Genomic DNA, 15,074 nt, shown 5'->3' with positions numbered 1-15,074 from the left:
TCTCATTCGGCCCCCACCTACAGAACGCTGACCCCTGTCATCCTGGGTTTGGTGGGGAAAGTGGGGGAATATTCACAGTGTTATATGGGGGAAATATACTGTAGTTACCTAGATACCGACATCGAGTTCAGTTCAAGGCATGCCATGGGATCAAGAACGCTGATACTGAGGACGACAGACCAGTACAACGGAACCGGTCAATGCTAAGACATACAAATCAAATTGGCAGCCTATAATAAAAGCACGGCAATCTGTAGTATAGGCTGATTAAACTCCCGAACCCTCCATCCCACCCATTTACCTGCGCGACCAGTGTTATGTTTGTTTCTGATAATACACGAGATGACCGACGACTATTGTGAAGACAACCGCGACCCTAGCATAAGTCCGAGGAAGATTCTGTCAACCAGGACGCAAAGCAATAAATATCGTTTAAGGAAGGACGAGAGATGGGGGAAAGAAAAAAAAAGAAAAAGACAAAAAAATACAACCCATGAAATTCAGCCGTCCGCTTGTGGTACGCCAGGGTCCGAAGAATAATTGTTCGTCCTTCTGGCCCCTTTCTTGTTTACTGCCGCAGCCGCTTCTCCTGCTGCTCGAGGTACTCCTCATCCGAGGCATCGAGAATGTCGTACTCCTCGTCAGTCATGAATCCGCTGACCGAGTCGTCCCACTCCTCTGGCTCGTCGCAGTCCCCAAAGTCGTCGACCTCGCTCATCCCATCTGCTTCTGCGCCGTCCACGGCGGTCTGGGAAGTGGCCGTCTCCGACCCAGCCTCCTCGTGCACGCTGGAGATGGGCGACTCCTTCTCCAGTTTGGGGAAAATCATCTGGCTGGTCTGTGCGGCATCGTCCTTGTCTCCCTGACCTTCCACCCTGCGCTCCTTCTCCTCGGCCTCGATGGTCGTCACGTCGGCCTTGGGAGGGTTCTCGACCTTGATATCGCACCAGAGACGGTCGCCAAATTTGAGCCCATCCTTGGACGCCAGGCGCCAATACGAAGTGAACTTGCCTTCGCGCGCCGGGGTGCGCAAAAGGACCGTAAACGGGAACTCTAGGCCTGGCTCGAGCGGCTGGTAGCAGATGGTCGACTCGGAGGCCGAAACGAGCTCGGAAATGCCCGCCGGCTGGTTCGAGTCGACGTGACCCATGTAGTCGCCGCCGACGAACTTGACGCAGCAGTTGGCTGGCCAAGCATAATCGCCGTCATTGCGAAGGACCCAGGTCTGCTGGAAGACGTGGTTGGGTGGCAGCGTAGTGCCGTCGACGACAGTGTCGCTGACAAAGACAGCCGAGAGGTCCTTCTCGGTAAGCTGTTTCTCTTCAATCACTGGAACGGGCTCGGGATCCGGTTTGAGATCCTGCTGCGATGCTTCTTTCTCGGCAGACGCCTCGGTACCCTTGTCGACAACCTCCTCGGGAACGGGAACGGGTTCAACATCGGCAACCGTCCGCACCGAGGCGATCGATTGTGTATCAGCCGCACGAGGGCACGAGCCCATATCGTACCGGTCGCCCATCAGCGGCATCGGTTGACCGTTACCCTCTTCGCCCATGGTTGTGATGGTGACCTGCCGGATGGGCGTCCGGATCTTGATGAGCGGGTGCGACGGGTTGTGGCCATTTTTCGGGGTGGCCTCGCAGTTGGCACAGAAATCAGTGTCGTGGCAGATGGCGCACTTGTAGCGGACACCCGAGATGTACTGGGGCAGGCTGTTGGCGCTACATAGCGGACCGTCACAGCAGATGCCAAAGTGCACATTTCGATGGCCAAGCGTCTGACGCCGGACGTTCTGGAGAGGCTCGTATACCGGGGCAAAGCGGTGGCCGGGATGTTCGACATGGGCAGTCACGAAGCAGTCGCTGCAGTAATCCCAGTCGGGGCACTCCAGGCACTTGTGGCGAATGCCGTAAACAGGGGCGTCACAGCCATCGCAGAGAGCGTTGTGCGCCTGATTCCGGCCAGGAGCGAGTCGGATCCGGATGCGCTCAGGCACGATGGCGCCCTCGACGGCAGGCACGAAGCCGTGTCCGGGGTGGTGGCCATGGTTGTCCTTCTCGAAGCACGACAGGCAGAGATCGAAGTCTTCGCAGGCGGTGCAGTGCACAAACACGCTCTCATCAAAGTCACTCACGCACGAGTTGCACGTCCGGATGTTGTAGGAAGTATGACCACTGAGGAACGGTGCCTGCTCGGCAGCGAGTTCTGGCACTTGGTCGCGCAGTGGATCGGACGACGTCATCTCGGTTTCGGGTTCGAAAAGAGCCGCACCCTGTTCGGGCTTGGGCTGGGACTTGGGCTTGGGGGCCACAGTCTCCGTGGTGCTTGTGATGATCTGCCCATCTTTGACCGTTCTCTTAATCAGCCAGTGCTTCTCGTCGTGGCAAGTAATGCCCCTATCGAGGCAGCTCTGGCATAGGTCAAAGTCTCCGTCATCGCAAGTCGCGCAGTGGTAGTGCGACCCAGGGACTGTTTTCTCGCAGCTGTTGCAGCACACGGCATACGTGAGCTGAGGAGGCAATTTTTCGAGCGAGACACTTCTCGAGGTAGTGGAGCCGCCGACTTGAGAGGACCACGTATCGCGTGCCTCTGTACCGTAGGCGTTTTCCAGGCCGTAAGTCATCGACCTAGGAGGAGCAGAAAGACGCTCGAGCGAATCACGGATGTTGGCCTGCCGCTTCAAGAAGCATGCCATAATTGCATCCTCGAAATCGGCGCCAATGTCGGTAGATGGCAATTCCTTCTTCAGATCGTGCCGGGAATCGGGGCTGGGCTCGCAATGTTGAGTTGTATCTGAAGAAGATGTAGCAGCGCCGAGGAGTCCGGCGTCCGTTGGTTCTGAGGAAACCGGGGAGGTTTCTGGGGCATCTTCAAAGTAGGCAGGCTGGGAAAGGCTCGTCGTCTGTTCCACCGGCTCCTGACGGGTCGCTCGCAGTTTGAGCTTCTTTTTGGCCTTGGCGGCCCGGTAGAGCTGTTTGTACACGGGGGGGTCGTCGGAGTCAAGTGTGACGTATGCACCGGCAGAGTCGGAATATCTTTCGAGTAGGAGGTCAACGTCGGTGGAAATCCCGAGAAAGTCGCGAACCTATGAATAGAACGTGTCAAAAGTTGAGATTCCTTGTGGTTTGGGAGCAGAAGGGTAAACAAGATGTGTATTGGAGAGAAAGCCCCCGGGGAAACCTGAGCCGTAAGCGTTACAGGTTCCCGACGGCTTTCCCCTGCCGTTGCCACTGCTCTTGTCTGTTGACTGATGGTGGTGCGATATCTTGTCTTACCTTATTCTCCAGAGAGCAAGGTCCAACTTCACGGAGAGTCAGCTTATAGCGGCGGGTGACGCCCTCGAAGCTGATCTTGACGGTAATCGGGCTATCCTCGTGGACGGGTTTCTTCTGTGCCTTCTGCCAACTGACGAACTCGCGGTCCAAGGACATGATGAACTGAAGTTATAGGGAGATTCCGCTGTCGGCGGGGAAAAGTGGGAGGACCAAGAGTCGTGCGTTTGGTAGGTAGGTAGCAGCAGCAGGTGATTATGGCGTTTTAAATGATGGCCAGCTGCTGTAATCGGGGGAGATGTGTCCAGACAAAACAAGAACAGTAGACGAAGATGGACAAAAGGAGACAAACAAAGAAACTGGATGGTACAGCGTGGATGGGACGGTTGTGGGCAGTGGCGATGTGATGAAGAGGTGGAAGTATGTAAAGGAGGAAGACGAGGATAACGAGGTGATGGGAGGTGGAGAGTTGCCCCAAGAGCAGTAGGTGCGTGGACCGGACCCCGACTTTTGGAGGCGCTGCAAGGCGTCACCAGTTACCTAGCTTGACCCCACACCCGACCATGCTGTTCACCTTTCACATCAACTCTAGCAGGTAGGTATGTACATAAGTACTACTACTAGGCAGGCATAACTCGTCACTACAGTACAGAAAGTACAGTGTACATGTAGCAGGCAACAGCGAAGTACACTACCTCCACGACATCAGATTGTGGGCCCATGGACAGACGGAGCGGAGAGCACCATATGGATGTCGGTAATGGGGTGCCTACGAAGTACCTACGTAAGGGGTTAGACAAGGGAATTCCATCAGGTAGCTAGCTGAGTATTCATACGTATTTTCCCTCGAAACACCAAGCAGGTACGTTTTTGTTATGCTTATAATTATTGAAAGGAGGAGCCGAGGGTCTACCTGGGTGGCGGTTATGAGAAGCCTGTGACATCTTTTCGACTGACACCGCTTGCGTACCATTCCCTTCCCAGCCTGTCTCTGATACTGAGGTGATCAAGACGTATCGGGACAACAAGGGGCAGACACGAGCCAGGACCCAAGTTCAGTCTCAGTCTCCGGATGTGGTAAACATTGTCACATGACTTGACGCAAATGGGGTATCGGTAACATGGTACATTTGTCGTAGCTACGGAGTGCAGCTAGATGGCCGAGTCGCACCGAATACATGGGCAGGCAAAAGGAAAGGAAACTCAGCGGTACATGGACGGCCTGGATACGTTGCAATCGGATCAAAGCATGCATCGGTCAGAGAATGCGGCGTGGACTGCACTAGAGGGACGAGCAGTAATGAGGCGAAATGTCTCAGGTCCCATCCGTCCTTCCATAGGCATTCGTAGGAAGGACTAGAGCCATCGGAACTTGTTACTATCCGTAACGAAAACACGAAAGAGCCCGTTTCACCGAGCGTCCGGTTCCTCAACTCACCGCCTTCCTTATATCGGCAACCAATCACCTTTCTGCCTGGGCCTCTCTGTGATCCTTCGAGCATAGGCAGACGTTTTCTCCGCAAACCTACTAAGTATATGCCAGTTCCCGAGGTCCCAACAATGAACCTATCACGTTCGAGCGGGTCACTCCCGGCCATCCCGTTTCCAACAAACCTGTGTCAGCGTACTCGCTGTCTCGTTCAAACTTGACAGTCTTGTCTCCGTCAACAGCTGCCTAGCTCATGCATTAGAATGGATCGATATGACCTTGTTGTTCTCTGCTGTAGCTAACACCACCGTTCTCGGCCGGTGTTGCCTGGTGATAACATGTTGGGATAAAACCGGTGGAACGTGGTCCCATAGGGTCTACTGCAGTCGGCGAGCACGACAGAATACCTTAGGCCCGCGTCGTTACCATGGCAAATCTTTGCAGCTGATACGAAGGTGCCTGTTGGAGCGGCGTGTCAGACAGTACAAAAGCTCTACGAAAGCATCGCACTCCATAAGGTGCCATCCGTAGCATTATAAATAAAGTTGGACAATCCCATTATTGAATTCGCAGAGTTCCGGGCGAGAGTCCATAGCGGCGTTTAGAGTTTCTACACCTACGAAGTTTCTACACCTACTACAACCCCCTCGGATTGGGGATCGTCGAATCATGACTTTTGGAACGTACCCTCCAACCACCTCCCCGTTGTTGATACCTGTGTCCCGTCCTGGCAGCTGGGATCGGTCCGCTATGTCTCTCCAGATCTTGTTCATCTCCCAGACCTACCCAGGTGGAATACCTCATATAGAGTTTCAAACTAGTGCCATCTGTTCTGGTCTAAAACGAACCGGCTCTTCATCACTGCGAATCATGTTGTCGGTGTTTTGTGTACAGTGGACTGCTTGCCGGCCGTAGGACATTATTCGTAAAGACTATCGGTTTTTGCCCTGCCGTGCTCCCATCACGGTACGGACAGACCGTTCCTGGGACAGGCGGATCAAGTGTAGTGGCTGGATATCAGTATACGGTCAAGAACATTGTCAGGGGAGAATGCCCGATGCGCAGGAGGGAACAAAGCGTTAATACTTCAACACTGATACGATCATACAGGGCCAACGCCCAACAACTCCGCCGACGCCGTTTTTCCATCATGACCCACCAAGACTCCCCAAAGAATAGAAAGCCAAAATCGACGAGTGCAATTGTCAGGCCTCTCGCGATGACCAAAGCAGGAATGCAGAGGAAAGAGGGAAAAAAAGAAAGGGGAGGAATCAAAACACAGATATCTTGAGTACGAAGGAAAGGTTGAACAAGGATAATCGTGTGGTCCCTTCCGATGGCCAACCATCGCCCCCTTTATACCCAGTTTTCGACGCCCGTATTCTTTTGCCAGCTCATCGTTCCAACACGTTCCCGCGATCGAGTTTCCTTCCTTAGCAATCAATAACACTGGCAATGTGCGGAGGCTAGCGAGACGCCCAGGATAAAGATAATCAAAGGCCCAACACCTGGTTCATCAGTCCTTCCTCCAAGAATAATAATAATAAATAAATAAATAATAACTGCCTCCCGCTCCGGCATGGCATCCAACATAGGAGCGTGTGTTGTCGAGGTCATGGGGCGGGCGATCCAAAGAAGAGCGGCAAAGAGATTAGGTGATAGCGGTGATAGGCGGGTAGTAGGTGATCGTAGGCTCTGGCGGCAACAGCCCATCGCTCTACTGCTGGTAGTAAACCATACCAGGGGCCGGGGGGTAAAAGAATCCGTCAGGACTGGGTGCCACCACGCCTCCCATCCCCGGGACGCCTGCGCCGTATGGCTGGGGGGCTTGGAAGCCCGAATATGCGCCCATGGGAGGAGGCATTTGAGAAGCATCGTAATAGTAAACCATGCCGTTGACCTCCTGCGCCACCATGTTAGACGGGGCACCCAATTGTGCGGCTTGCTGGCCTGCCTGAGCTGCTTGTGCGTCCAGTGCAGGCGGCTGACCGTAGGCCGGACCCTGTCCTGGCTGCGGGGGGGGAACAAAGGGGGCAGGTGCAGCAGAGGGGGTCATGCCGGCGGCTGGATAAGGCTGCTGTGGATAGTAGTAGCCCTGCTGCTGCTGCTGCTGCTGAGGCTGAGGCTGAGGCTGCGGCTGCGGCATGGGGTATGGCTGGGTCCCATAGAAACCCTGCGGCGGGTAGGCAGTCGGCTGGAACGGCGCGGCGTGGATCGCCCGCTCTGGGATATGGGAGAGCGGAGTCGCCGTAGACTGCTGGGACTGGTAAGAGGGTTGACGCGAGTGGCTCTCCTGGGTCAGACCGTTTGACACCTGGACGGGGACTTGTTGGTGGAAAGCCTGCTGGAAAGGCTGCTGATTCGATTCAATATCAGCAACGGAGACGGTCTTTTGCGGCCGTGGCTGATGCATGGGAAGGGGCTGGCGGTTGTCGTGGAAGTTCGGCTTTTGCGGCAGAGGATGGGTCTGGGGCGGCGGGAGGTCGCTGATAGAAGCCTCAGTAGGCAGTGCCGGCTGTCCATCCGAAGTCGACGTCGCGGCCATATCGGGCCCTCCGTATGCCTGGGGCTGGGGCGGAGGTTGCGGTCGAATATGCGGCTGGGAGGGTTGCTGAGCCGCAGGCGGTGGGAGGCGAACGACAGGCCTGTTACTCTCAACAGGGACCGGAGCCCGCGAGACGACGGAGCCAGTGGGCGAGAACATATAGTCACGGCTATCGTGGGCAAGGGACGATCTCCGGCTGAGCGCAACGCTGGGAGAGTAGGTACTGCCATAGAAACTTCCACCCAGGACGCTCGGGCGCCGCGAATAACCTCCCACGGAACCCAGACCAGGGCGGGGTTTGCCGCGTGCGCGTTGCTGGTTGGGCCTCATAGCACGGGGGATAAAGATAAATGATCTGTCGATGGCAGGGAAGATGTACCTGGGTGGATGGTCGGGGAGGGAGATTCGCACTGGCTTGTCGCGACGGAGAGGAGGCCGATGATCGGGTAATTTCGTGTATTGCTTGAACGGCATGGAAAACGCGGTCGGGCTCTTTCCGAAAGGAAGATACACCTTGACCTGCACATTTCCAAGCTGCTTCTCGGTCGACATGGTCCGGTTGATCGGCGTAGGGTTCGGTGGACATGTCGGAATGATGCCGTTTCCGTTCGGCGGGCCCTCATCTTGCGCTAGGTTCCTGCCGTGCCTTGGGGGCATTGGGTTGGCCACAACATCGTGCATATCATGAGCCCATTGGCTGCTTGTCAGGGGATCAGACGGGCCTTGGAATTGACTGACGGGTTTGTTAGCTCAAGACCGGGCGACGAGAAGAAAGGAGGGGGGGAAAGACGAAATTACGAGGCCAAAACTTACTTAAAGGGGGCAAAGTGACCTCCAATGGCACCGCCACGACCTCTACCGCGCCCTCGCCCAAAGGGACGGAAGCCGTTGGCAGCAGGACCAGCATGACGGTGGTCATGCATAAAGAAGGCCCCTCTATTCGGTACAAAGGCGGGGTCCTCGTCCCGTCTCCGCCTGTATTCCTCGTGTTCACGACGGCGACGTTCGCCGACAGGCTCGGCCGGCTGCTTAGGTGCCGAGTTTGAGCTGACGACCAGCGGACCGTTGGCCGCCGGGCCACGCGCAGGAGCAGGAGCATGGTCGGGAGCAGGGGCAGAGCTGGGTTCCGACGCGGCAGCATCTCCGACATGCAACTCCGAGACATCGTCCACTTTGGCGGCGGTTGAGATGCCATGCATCATCAGCTGGGTGTCCGAGGCGACTCTGGCATCAAGGTGGGCCAGTTTTTTTGCTGCGCCGTTGGCGGTCGGCTTGGACTTGGAGGGGTTGGGCGTGACGGGCGAAGTCTCCTCGATATTACTCGTATCGCTGCCCGCATCGTGGTCACCATCGTCGCTTGCCATGGATCCATCGGTAAGGGAGTCGTCGTCGAGTTCGAGGTGATCGTGGGGCCCCTCTTCATCTGCCTCATCCTCGACCCGTCGTCTCCGCCCGAGCATCTTACTGCGTCGGGAAGCCGCCATGGTTTGTGATGAGCTGCCTCCTCAAGCAGGAAGCAAAGTCGGACGTTGGCACGGAGATGGACGAGGTAAAGAGAGACCGGGAGGAATTGTCGAGTGAATCATGCGGTTGGGTAGAGCTGGGAACACTAGCGGGCGTGGACGAATGACGTCGGCTAACCCAGGTCACACCAGTGGCTGATTGTCCGTCGTGACGGTCTGTAGAGTGAACGCCCCCGAGTCGTAGAATTGAGGGGATTAGAACACGCGGACGGCCGTCCTGCAGCAAAAGGTATAAAGAGTGCCGAGCGAGCTTTGATGGCTGGAGAACCGGATCGGAAGAAAAAAAAAATAGAACGAAAAATTAAAATGACGAACCGACCGGAATGGACGAGCTATTGTTGATTACGGGAAAGAATGCTAGCGCGTAGGAAACAATTCCACCTGAACGAATAGAGCTGTCAGTTGCCCAGTGGAGGCGAGGTGCAAATCCGAAGAAAAAGGTATGAAAAGTAGGTGGGTTGACAGGTAACGAGATGGATGCGAGCCTCAAGTCGATGCGGGACTCCCTCCAATTGAACAAGCAAACAAGCCTCTTCTTGGTTGGATGCTTGTCAGGGGGGGCTTTTCTCTGCGGTCGGGAGCTCTCTGCGTCTAGCAAAAGAGCAGAGAACCGGCAGAAGTAAAAGCAAAAGCACAACCACGGCACGAATGATGCGAAACGGTGTGCGTGGGCGAGTGCAAATTCCCAAGACGATAAGGTGAGGATGGGGAACGAGGAGGGTTTCGTTGATTTTTTTTGTTTTGGAGTTGGGGGGGAGGGGAGCCACAAGATGACCAGGGTGGAGATAAGATGTCGGGTGGTGATGAAATCGGGACGAGGAAGATTTTGGCCTTCGATACGACTGAACCGGTAATTAATTACGCTTCCTACCTACATATTCCGTACATATATATGTACTTTCCAGGCCGCCGCTCACTCTTCCCACCAAAAACACCCCTCTCACCCCGTTGCTGCTTCCCTTTGGATTGGGCACTGCAAATATACACTGTAGATGGTGCCACCAAATTTCTCCACTGTTCGTGTGGTGTGGTCTGGCCTCGGGATACGTAGTACAGTACAGTCAGGTTACACCTCGATACTTTGGACTGCCTATCCGTAGGTACATATGTTGTTGCCGACTTTATATTAACCGCTACGTCAAAAAGGAAGAGCATAGATACCAATAGACACTTCGGACCCTTCAACCACGGTCGCAAACACGCCAACGTCTTTTGATAAGTTGGATCAGTTTGATCGCTCGGATCAAATCAACGGATAAAGCTAATAGCAGTAGCTGTAGCTGTAGTAGTAGTAGAAGTAACTTCTCTTCGTCTTTGTCTTGTTCTTCCTCTTCGCTTCCACGCCCACGCCCACGCCCACGCCCGCAGCTAGCTTGTTCTTATGACGAGGTAACGGAACGCGTCGCCTCCTATGCATGTCCGTAGATTGACGACGTAGATTGATGACGAGATTGGCGGGAAGATTGGGGTCTAGTTAGAACGACAGTCGGAATAACCAAACGGTACAAGCTCCCCATTGGCGGACCGCTTTACGAAGCGGCAGGTAATACATTCCGTCGCGTCGCCTGGAGGACGACCTCTGCGATTGCGACTTTCTCGATCTTGCCTTCCCTGATAGCCCTTCGATGGACGTATTCGTACGGAGTCTAGGTAATTCTCGTTTGTGGAGTAGTCACGACTTAATAAGATCTCGACGGTAGGAAGAATAAAAGAACGTGTTCGCGTGCACTGTATCGAGCTAATGGTCGTCACTAAAGCTGTAATTCTCAAAGTCCTTAATAGTCCTCTTCTTGCACGGAATCCGGTGACAGCTTATATTGTTATGACTAGGTAGTAAGATAGTATTATCCATGGTGATCCCGTTATGTATCTTGGATATAAGAAACATACTCCCTCTGATAATTGTAGCACCCCCGGATACAGTGCCTGTACGGTATTTTAACCCGTTCGAAGCTATGACTCTGATAACATGTCTGGAAGGTATATTAAGTGGTTGGATGCATATAGTATACGTCGAAGATGCTAAGGAACGACGGTATATAGTCGAGGTTTGATGGGTGCTTGAGGTCGCGCGAATGATACTGGTGTGAATGGATTGTAGGCCTGTGCTGTCAGAGCTTTAACAAATACAATCGTTTCCATGAGCTTCTCTTCCAGAACAAAACTTCCATAACGATATCGATAACGTAACTACTTCGCACTCGGTACAGGTCCAAGTCGAAACATCCCTCGATAAGGTAGGTTGTTTCACGGAGTATATACCTACATAATAAGTCGCTCATGAACAAAGTACGGACAGCTTGTAATTAATAGAAGGGGCAAGTAATGTACAACTATACACAACGTAATGAAGACGTGCTCTTGGGCCAGCTTGTTGTCTCATGATCCAGGGTAACCCAGAGATTGGGCATTCCATTATATCGCCGAACCAAATACCATATTTGCAATTCTGCATTGAGATTGATTTTTTCCCCCTACGTGGTGAGATGGGGGCATGTCGAACAACGCGTTGCCGCCGTTTTTTTCTGTGCCATCAGACGATTGCACAGCATGTTGTGGCTTGGGTTGTCACGATTAGGAGCCAACAGCTGTGTATGTACAATGAAACCGACCGTCTTTTCTTATACGAAGTAGGAATTGGCTCGTATTTGACTGATGCAATTAAACTAAAGTCGACGACGGCCTGTCAAAGGGAGAAGGGGACTTGTCGTCGGTCGTAGGTAAGCTGACCGGCGAAATAGAGGCTGGGTACGCCTAGGTACCTGTACAAAGGTACGTCGGTCGTTGTTTGATAGGGGACCAACCGAGGGAAGCCGTAACATGCTAAGAGAAGTTCCGCTGCCAGAGGAGCGTTTTTCTGTGGGCCAGAGGCTGCAGGTTTGAGCCTCCCCCGCAAAGTCCGCTTGCTGAGCTTGTGCAGGCCTACAAGCTGTAGGAATCTCAAGGCGGAAGCAGGCAGTCTCTCTTCGTCGCAGGCGGGGGCCCCAGGACTGGACTTCCCCCTAGACAGAAAGACTAGGTGGCTTAATTTCAGAAGAGTTAGATGCTGCTAGCCCGAGCTCAACTCGACCTCTATTCGCCCCTGCTCCGCCTTCAGCTAGTGTTATGCCGGAGCTCGCCTCGCCGGACGAGACCAAGGCAGATCTGCAGCGCCTGCTGGGGAGCATGGGGGAGCACCTCCAAGCATGCAATGGCCTACTCAGAGAAAACCCGGTGATTCGGCGCGGAGCAAAGACCAGGAAAGCATGGGCGATGAGTAAACGGTCAAGCGCCAAGGCCTCGAAGGCTGCAGGGCCGAGCTTGCCGAGAAGCACGACGTTGACCTGAACCAAGTCGTGGCCAGGTCGAAAGCGGGCGCCAACGCACTCTATCGGGCGAGGAAGGAAGATGGAACGGTGACCTGGGTTGGCGATGGACGTACGCAACGACGTGGACTGGACGCAGCAGCGGGAGACGAGCTTCATCGATATCTAAAGGGCCATTATCAAAGGATGCTGCTACAGCTTGGCCCTCCCGCACGTCGACCATGAGCTGACCAGGACCAAGTACGATGTTCGAGCAACGGAAGGGGGCGCGGTTGCTAGCCCTTCAGAGGCAAGGCTGTATGAGCTGACTGCGCGTAAGGATATCCATAGACGCCTGACTGCTTGTGCAGTCGTTCATGAGGTAGTTGTCGACTACGGCGACCATTCAAATCTACAGCATGTCTCGTTCGTATCAGCAAGTTGAAGTGCGAGACCAAGTCTGCAGGACTGCTCAGCGACTATAGGCCGATTCAGCCCTTGCGATGAGTAGCCCGGGGCCAAGACTACGGTAGGCACCTGCACCATAAGCACGTTGGCAGCCCCTAAGCAGAGGCGGCCAGGCGAAAGTGCCTTGGGTTCTGGCCTTGCCCTTAGTTCATTCACCTGGACGACGGTCATGGTATCACCGACATTCACTTGACGCCAGCCTACTCCAGTTGCGCGCCAGCAGTCTATGAAACCCAACTACTTGCATTCGAGCAGTCACTCCCACGATAGCCCTTCTCCAGGAAATCTCTGGAGCCGAACCCCCAACCAGGCACCACTTGCCGCCCATCATGCCTCTGCTTCTCTTCCAAGCCGAACGCGACCCCATCAACCGCAACCAAGTCTGGGGGAACAAACTCGTTGGCAAGAAGCTCCACGATGAGCCCACCAACGAGACGGTGAGTGAGCCACAGGAGATACCCCCGTACGGTTGTAAGCGCTGACGCCGCGTTTAGGCCTTCTGCATTGCCGACCTACCTCCCCAAGAATCACCGCGTGATGAGGCCCGGCATCGGCTACGGTTGCGATTTCCAGCCTGACCGTCTGGACATTACCGTGAACGAGCACGGCGTTATCACCTACTGCGAGTAGGGTTGAGGTGCGAATGTCACACGGATCTGTCGTTGACATGGACATGGTCTTATGCAAACATGCATTGACCGAGGTCGCTGGGATTCGGTAGTTTCGCAGTCCACGATGCCGCTCGAGCAAGATGTGGTCGAGATTTTGGAGTTGGCTGGAGGCATGGAAGCGCTCGCCGTTAAACGGGCTGGCTTTAACGCAGACTCTTTGCAACCTAGGCGAGGTGCTCACCAGGCTTGCTGTCACGCGGCTTTGTCACTGAAGGAATCTATCGTCAGCCCACAACCCCACCTAGAAGATTCATATAAAAAAAAAAAGTGTTACCCTTATCACAAACTCCTTCGCAGAAACGTTCTCTCCAACTCGTAGACCAGCCAAGCGGTATGTGTGTGCTGTTACACTACGCGGTCACGGCCCTGCTGCCCGGATATTGTTCGTTTGTCGCCACGTAAGCTGCTAGTCTTTGACGGCATCATTTCGATCATTGATTCAGACTCGCCTGATAGGCCGGCAAACCCCAGTTCCTCGCCCAGTCCGAGTCGAGTATTTGGGCAATGGTCGGCCGGTTCTTGGGCTTCCACGCAAGCATGCGCTTCAAGAGCGCCAGAAGCGCCTGAAACTCTGCCTGCGGAATGACGCCAGTGTTAAATTCCTGTCGCGTATCCTGTACCCATTCGGCAAACCGCTTCTCTCACGAAAACACGTCTCCCTCCGGACTTAGAGCGTTGCCTGCGTCGTCGAACCACTTGGGGCGCTCTTCCCAGCTCTCCCACCACTCATCAGGCATACGGCCTTGGAGGTGGACCTGCTGCGCCGTGATATCGTCTTGTGGCGCGATTATGCCATCGATGAGTGGCCGGTGCGCAAAGAGCTCGAAGACAACGCAGCCAAGACTCCATATGTCGGATGCTAGGGTCAGCGGCGTCTTGGGCTGGAAGAAAGCCTCGGGAGGTCGGTAGATGAGGGGGGTGTAGGACTCGAAGCGGTCCTTGTCTTCCGGGCGGAACGCGACGCCGAAATCGCTCAATAGGAGTCTTGCTTCGCCCAGGGGGAGCTTGTCGCTGGCGATACCGAGCCATACGGGTGGGACGGCGTACACAGGAACACCTGGGTCCGATGAAGTGGGTGCGCCATCGACGCGTTCAACAGATACCCGCTCCGGAGCGCCCAACTTGGCGTAAAGCTCTTCCACAGACAGTTTGTCGAGAGACGAATCCATTCGGAGGAGCAAGTTCCCGAGATGAAGATCTGGACTTTGGCGTAAGCAGAATGAGCCAAGCACACAATTGAGGCAGCAGACGAACCTCCATGGGCATAGCCTTGGGAATGGATGAAAGAGATGGCGAGAAGCAGCTGCGTCGCCAGTGCTCTTGCAACCTCGAGCTGGAACATCCTGAACTTGGAAGCCTCCTTAGAAGCTCTCAGGCTACATCGTGCCGGCACCGTGACAAGGCATGGATGAGTGCCATTCGGGCCATTAATCTCAAACCGATCCAGGACGACAGGTATCATTGTCTTCGCGTGAGCGGTCTCGTGCGTCAATTGAGGCAAGATGTCCAGCTCCTTTGTTTCAGCATCAGCAGTACCGACCTTGACGGCGACATAGCTGGTAGTCCGCTCGTCATGGGCCAGCCAAGCCGTCGAGAATGTGCCGTGGCCAAGCTTGTGAACGATGCGGTAGCGGTCTTGGAGACGGTCGTCGATGTGAATCGGATGGTAGCCGTGGTTTTTGTAGTCTTCAATGTCTTCGACATCCTCGATATAGTGGCACTTGAAGGTGGAGGTTGACATGGTCAGAGAACGTGATTTGGATAGGGTTGGACCAAACGGTGCGCTGCGTCGAGAAATTCGACTTGCATGAGGCCGTCGCAGGTGCCCAGGCGACAAGGTCGCGCGGAGTCGCAGAAAAGGCCTCATTGACCACGGAGCGAC

General features: G+C 54.7%; 5 protein-coding genes across 5 annotated transcripts; 1 reads left to right on the top strand and 4 right to left on the bottom strand.

Moving 5' to 3' along the window:
* Nucleotides 1-56: 56 nt before the first annotated feature.
* ACRALDRAFT_1040275 (uncharacterized protein) lies at nucleotides 57-3,739 on the bottom strand. The gene is made up of 2 exons (XM_071015174.1): nucleotides 3,276-3,739; nucleotides 57-3,085 (listed from the first exon to the last, which is right to left on the bottom strand). Exons 1-2 carry the CDS (start codon nucleotides 3,429-3,431, stop codon nucleotides 569-571), a joined length of 2,673 nt encoding a protein of 890 aa, XP_070877247.1. The 5' UTR covers nucleotides 3,432-3,739; the 3' UTR covers nucleotides 57-568.
* ACRALDRAFT_207415 (uncharacterized protein) lies at nucleotides 3,538-3,994 on the bottom strand (the record flags this gene model as incomplete). The annotated part of the gene is made up of 4 exons (XM_071022243.1): nucleotides 3,538-3,555; nucleotides 3,588-3,791; nucleotides 3,823-3,838; nucleotides 3,918-3,994. The coding sequence occupies 4 exons, from the start codon at nucleotides 3,992-3,994 to the stop codon at nucleotides 3,538-3,540; spliced, it is 315 nt and encodes a 104-aa protein (XP_070877246.1).
* Nucleotides 3,995-6,418: 2,424 nt separating this feature from the next.
* ACRALDRAFT_2040466 (uncharacterized protein) lies at nucleotides 6,419-8,730 on the bottom strand (the record flags this gene model as incomplete). Its single annotated transcript, XM_071021050.1, has 2 exons — nucleotides 6,419-7,979; nucleotides 8,060-8,730. The coding sequence occupies 2 exons, from the start codon at nucleotides 8,728-8,730 to the stop codon at nucleotides 6,419-6,421; spliced, it is 2,232 nt and encodes a 743-aa protein (XP_070877245.1).
* Nucleotides 8,731-12,689: 3,959 nt separating this feature from the next.
* Nucleotides 12,690-13,634, top strand: ACRALDRAFT_2032988 (uncharacterized protein). The gene is made up of 2 exons (XM_071020720.1): nucleotides 12,690-13,400; nucleotides 13,467-13,634. The coding sequence occupies exons 1-2, from the start codon at nucleotides 13,257-13,259 to the stop codon at nucleotides 13,509-13,511; spliced, it is 189 nt and encodes a 62-aa protein (XP_070877244.1). The 5' UTR covers nucleotides 12,690-13,256; the 3' UTR covers nucleotides 13,512-13,634.
* Nucleotides 13,624-14,933, bottom strand: ACRALDRAFT_2133041 (uncharacterized protein; the record flags this gene model as incomplete). The annotated part of the gene is given in 3 exon segments (XM_071024051.1): nucleotides 13,624-13,827; nucleotides 13,846-14,390; nucleotides 14,447-14,933. 3 exon segments carry the CDS (start codon nucleotides 14,931-14,933, stop codon nucleotides 13,624-13,626), a joined length of 1,236 nt encoding a protein of 411 aa, XP_070877243.1.
* Nucleotides 14,934-15,074: the final 141 nt, after the last annotated feature.

Source organism: Sodiomyces alcalophilus (assembly GCF_042370955.1).
Source record: "Sodiomyces alcalophilus JCM 7366 unplaced genomic scaffold ACRALscaffold_2, whole genome shotgun sequence".
NCBI lineage: Eukaryota > Fungi > Ascomycota > Sordariomycetes > Glomerellales > Plectosphaerellaceae > Sodiomyces > Sodiomyces alcalophilus.
The sequence above is the reverse complement of the archived record's forward strand: the minus strand, read 5'-3'. Positions and strand labels throughout refer to the sequence as shown.

Bases quoted from the DNA above. Each gene is read 5' to 3' on its own strand.
- ACRALDRAFT_1040275 (XM_071015174.1), bottom strand. From the start codon at position 3,431: ATGTCCTTGGACCGCGAGTTCGTCAGTTGGCAGAAGGCACAGAAGAAA. The intron at 3,086-3,275 runs GTAAGACAAGAT...TTCTATTCATAG, and splicing joins CTTGCTCTCTGGAGAATAAG to GTTCGCGACTTTCTCGGGAT.
- ACRALDRAFT_2032988 (XM_071020720.1), top strand. From the start codon at position 13,257: ATGCCGCTCGAGCAAGATGTGGTCGAGATTTTGGAGTTGGCTGGAGGC. The intron at 13,401-13,466 runs CTGAAGGAATCT...AAAAAGTGTTAC, and splicing joins GCTGTCACGCGGCTTTGTCA to CCTTATCACAAACTCCTTCG.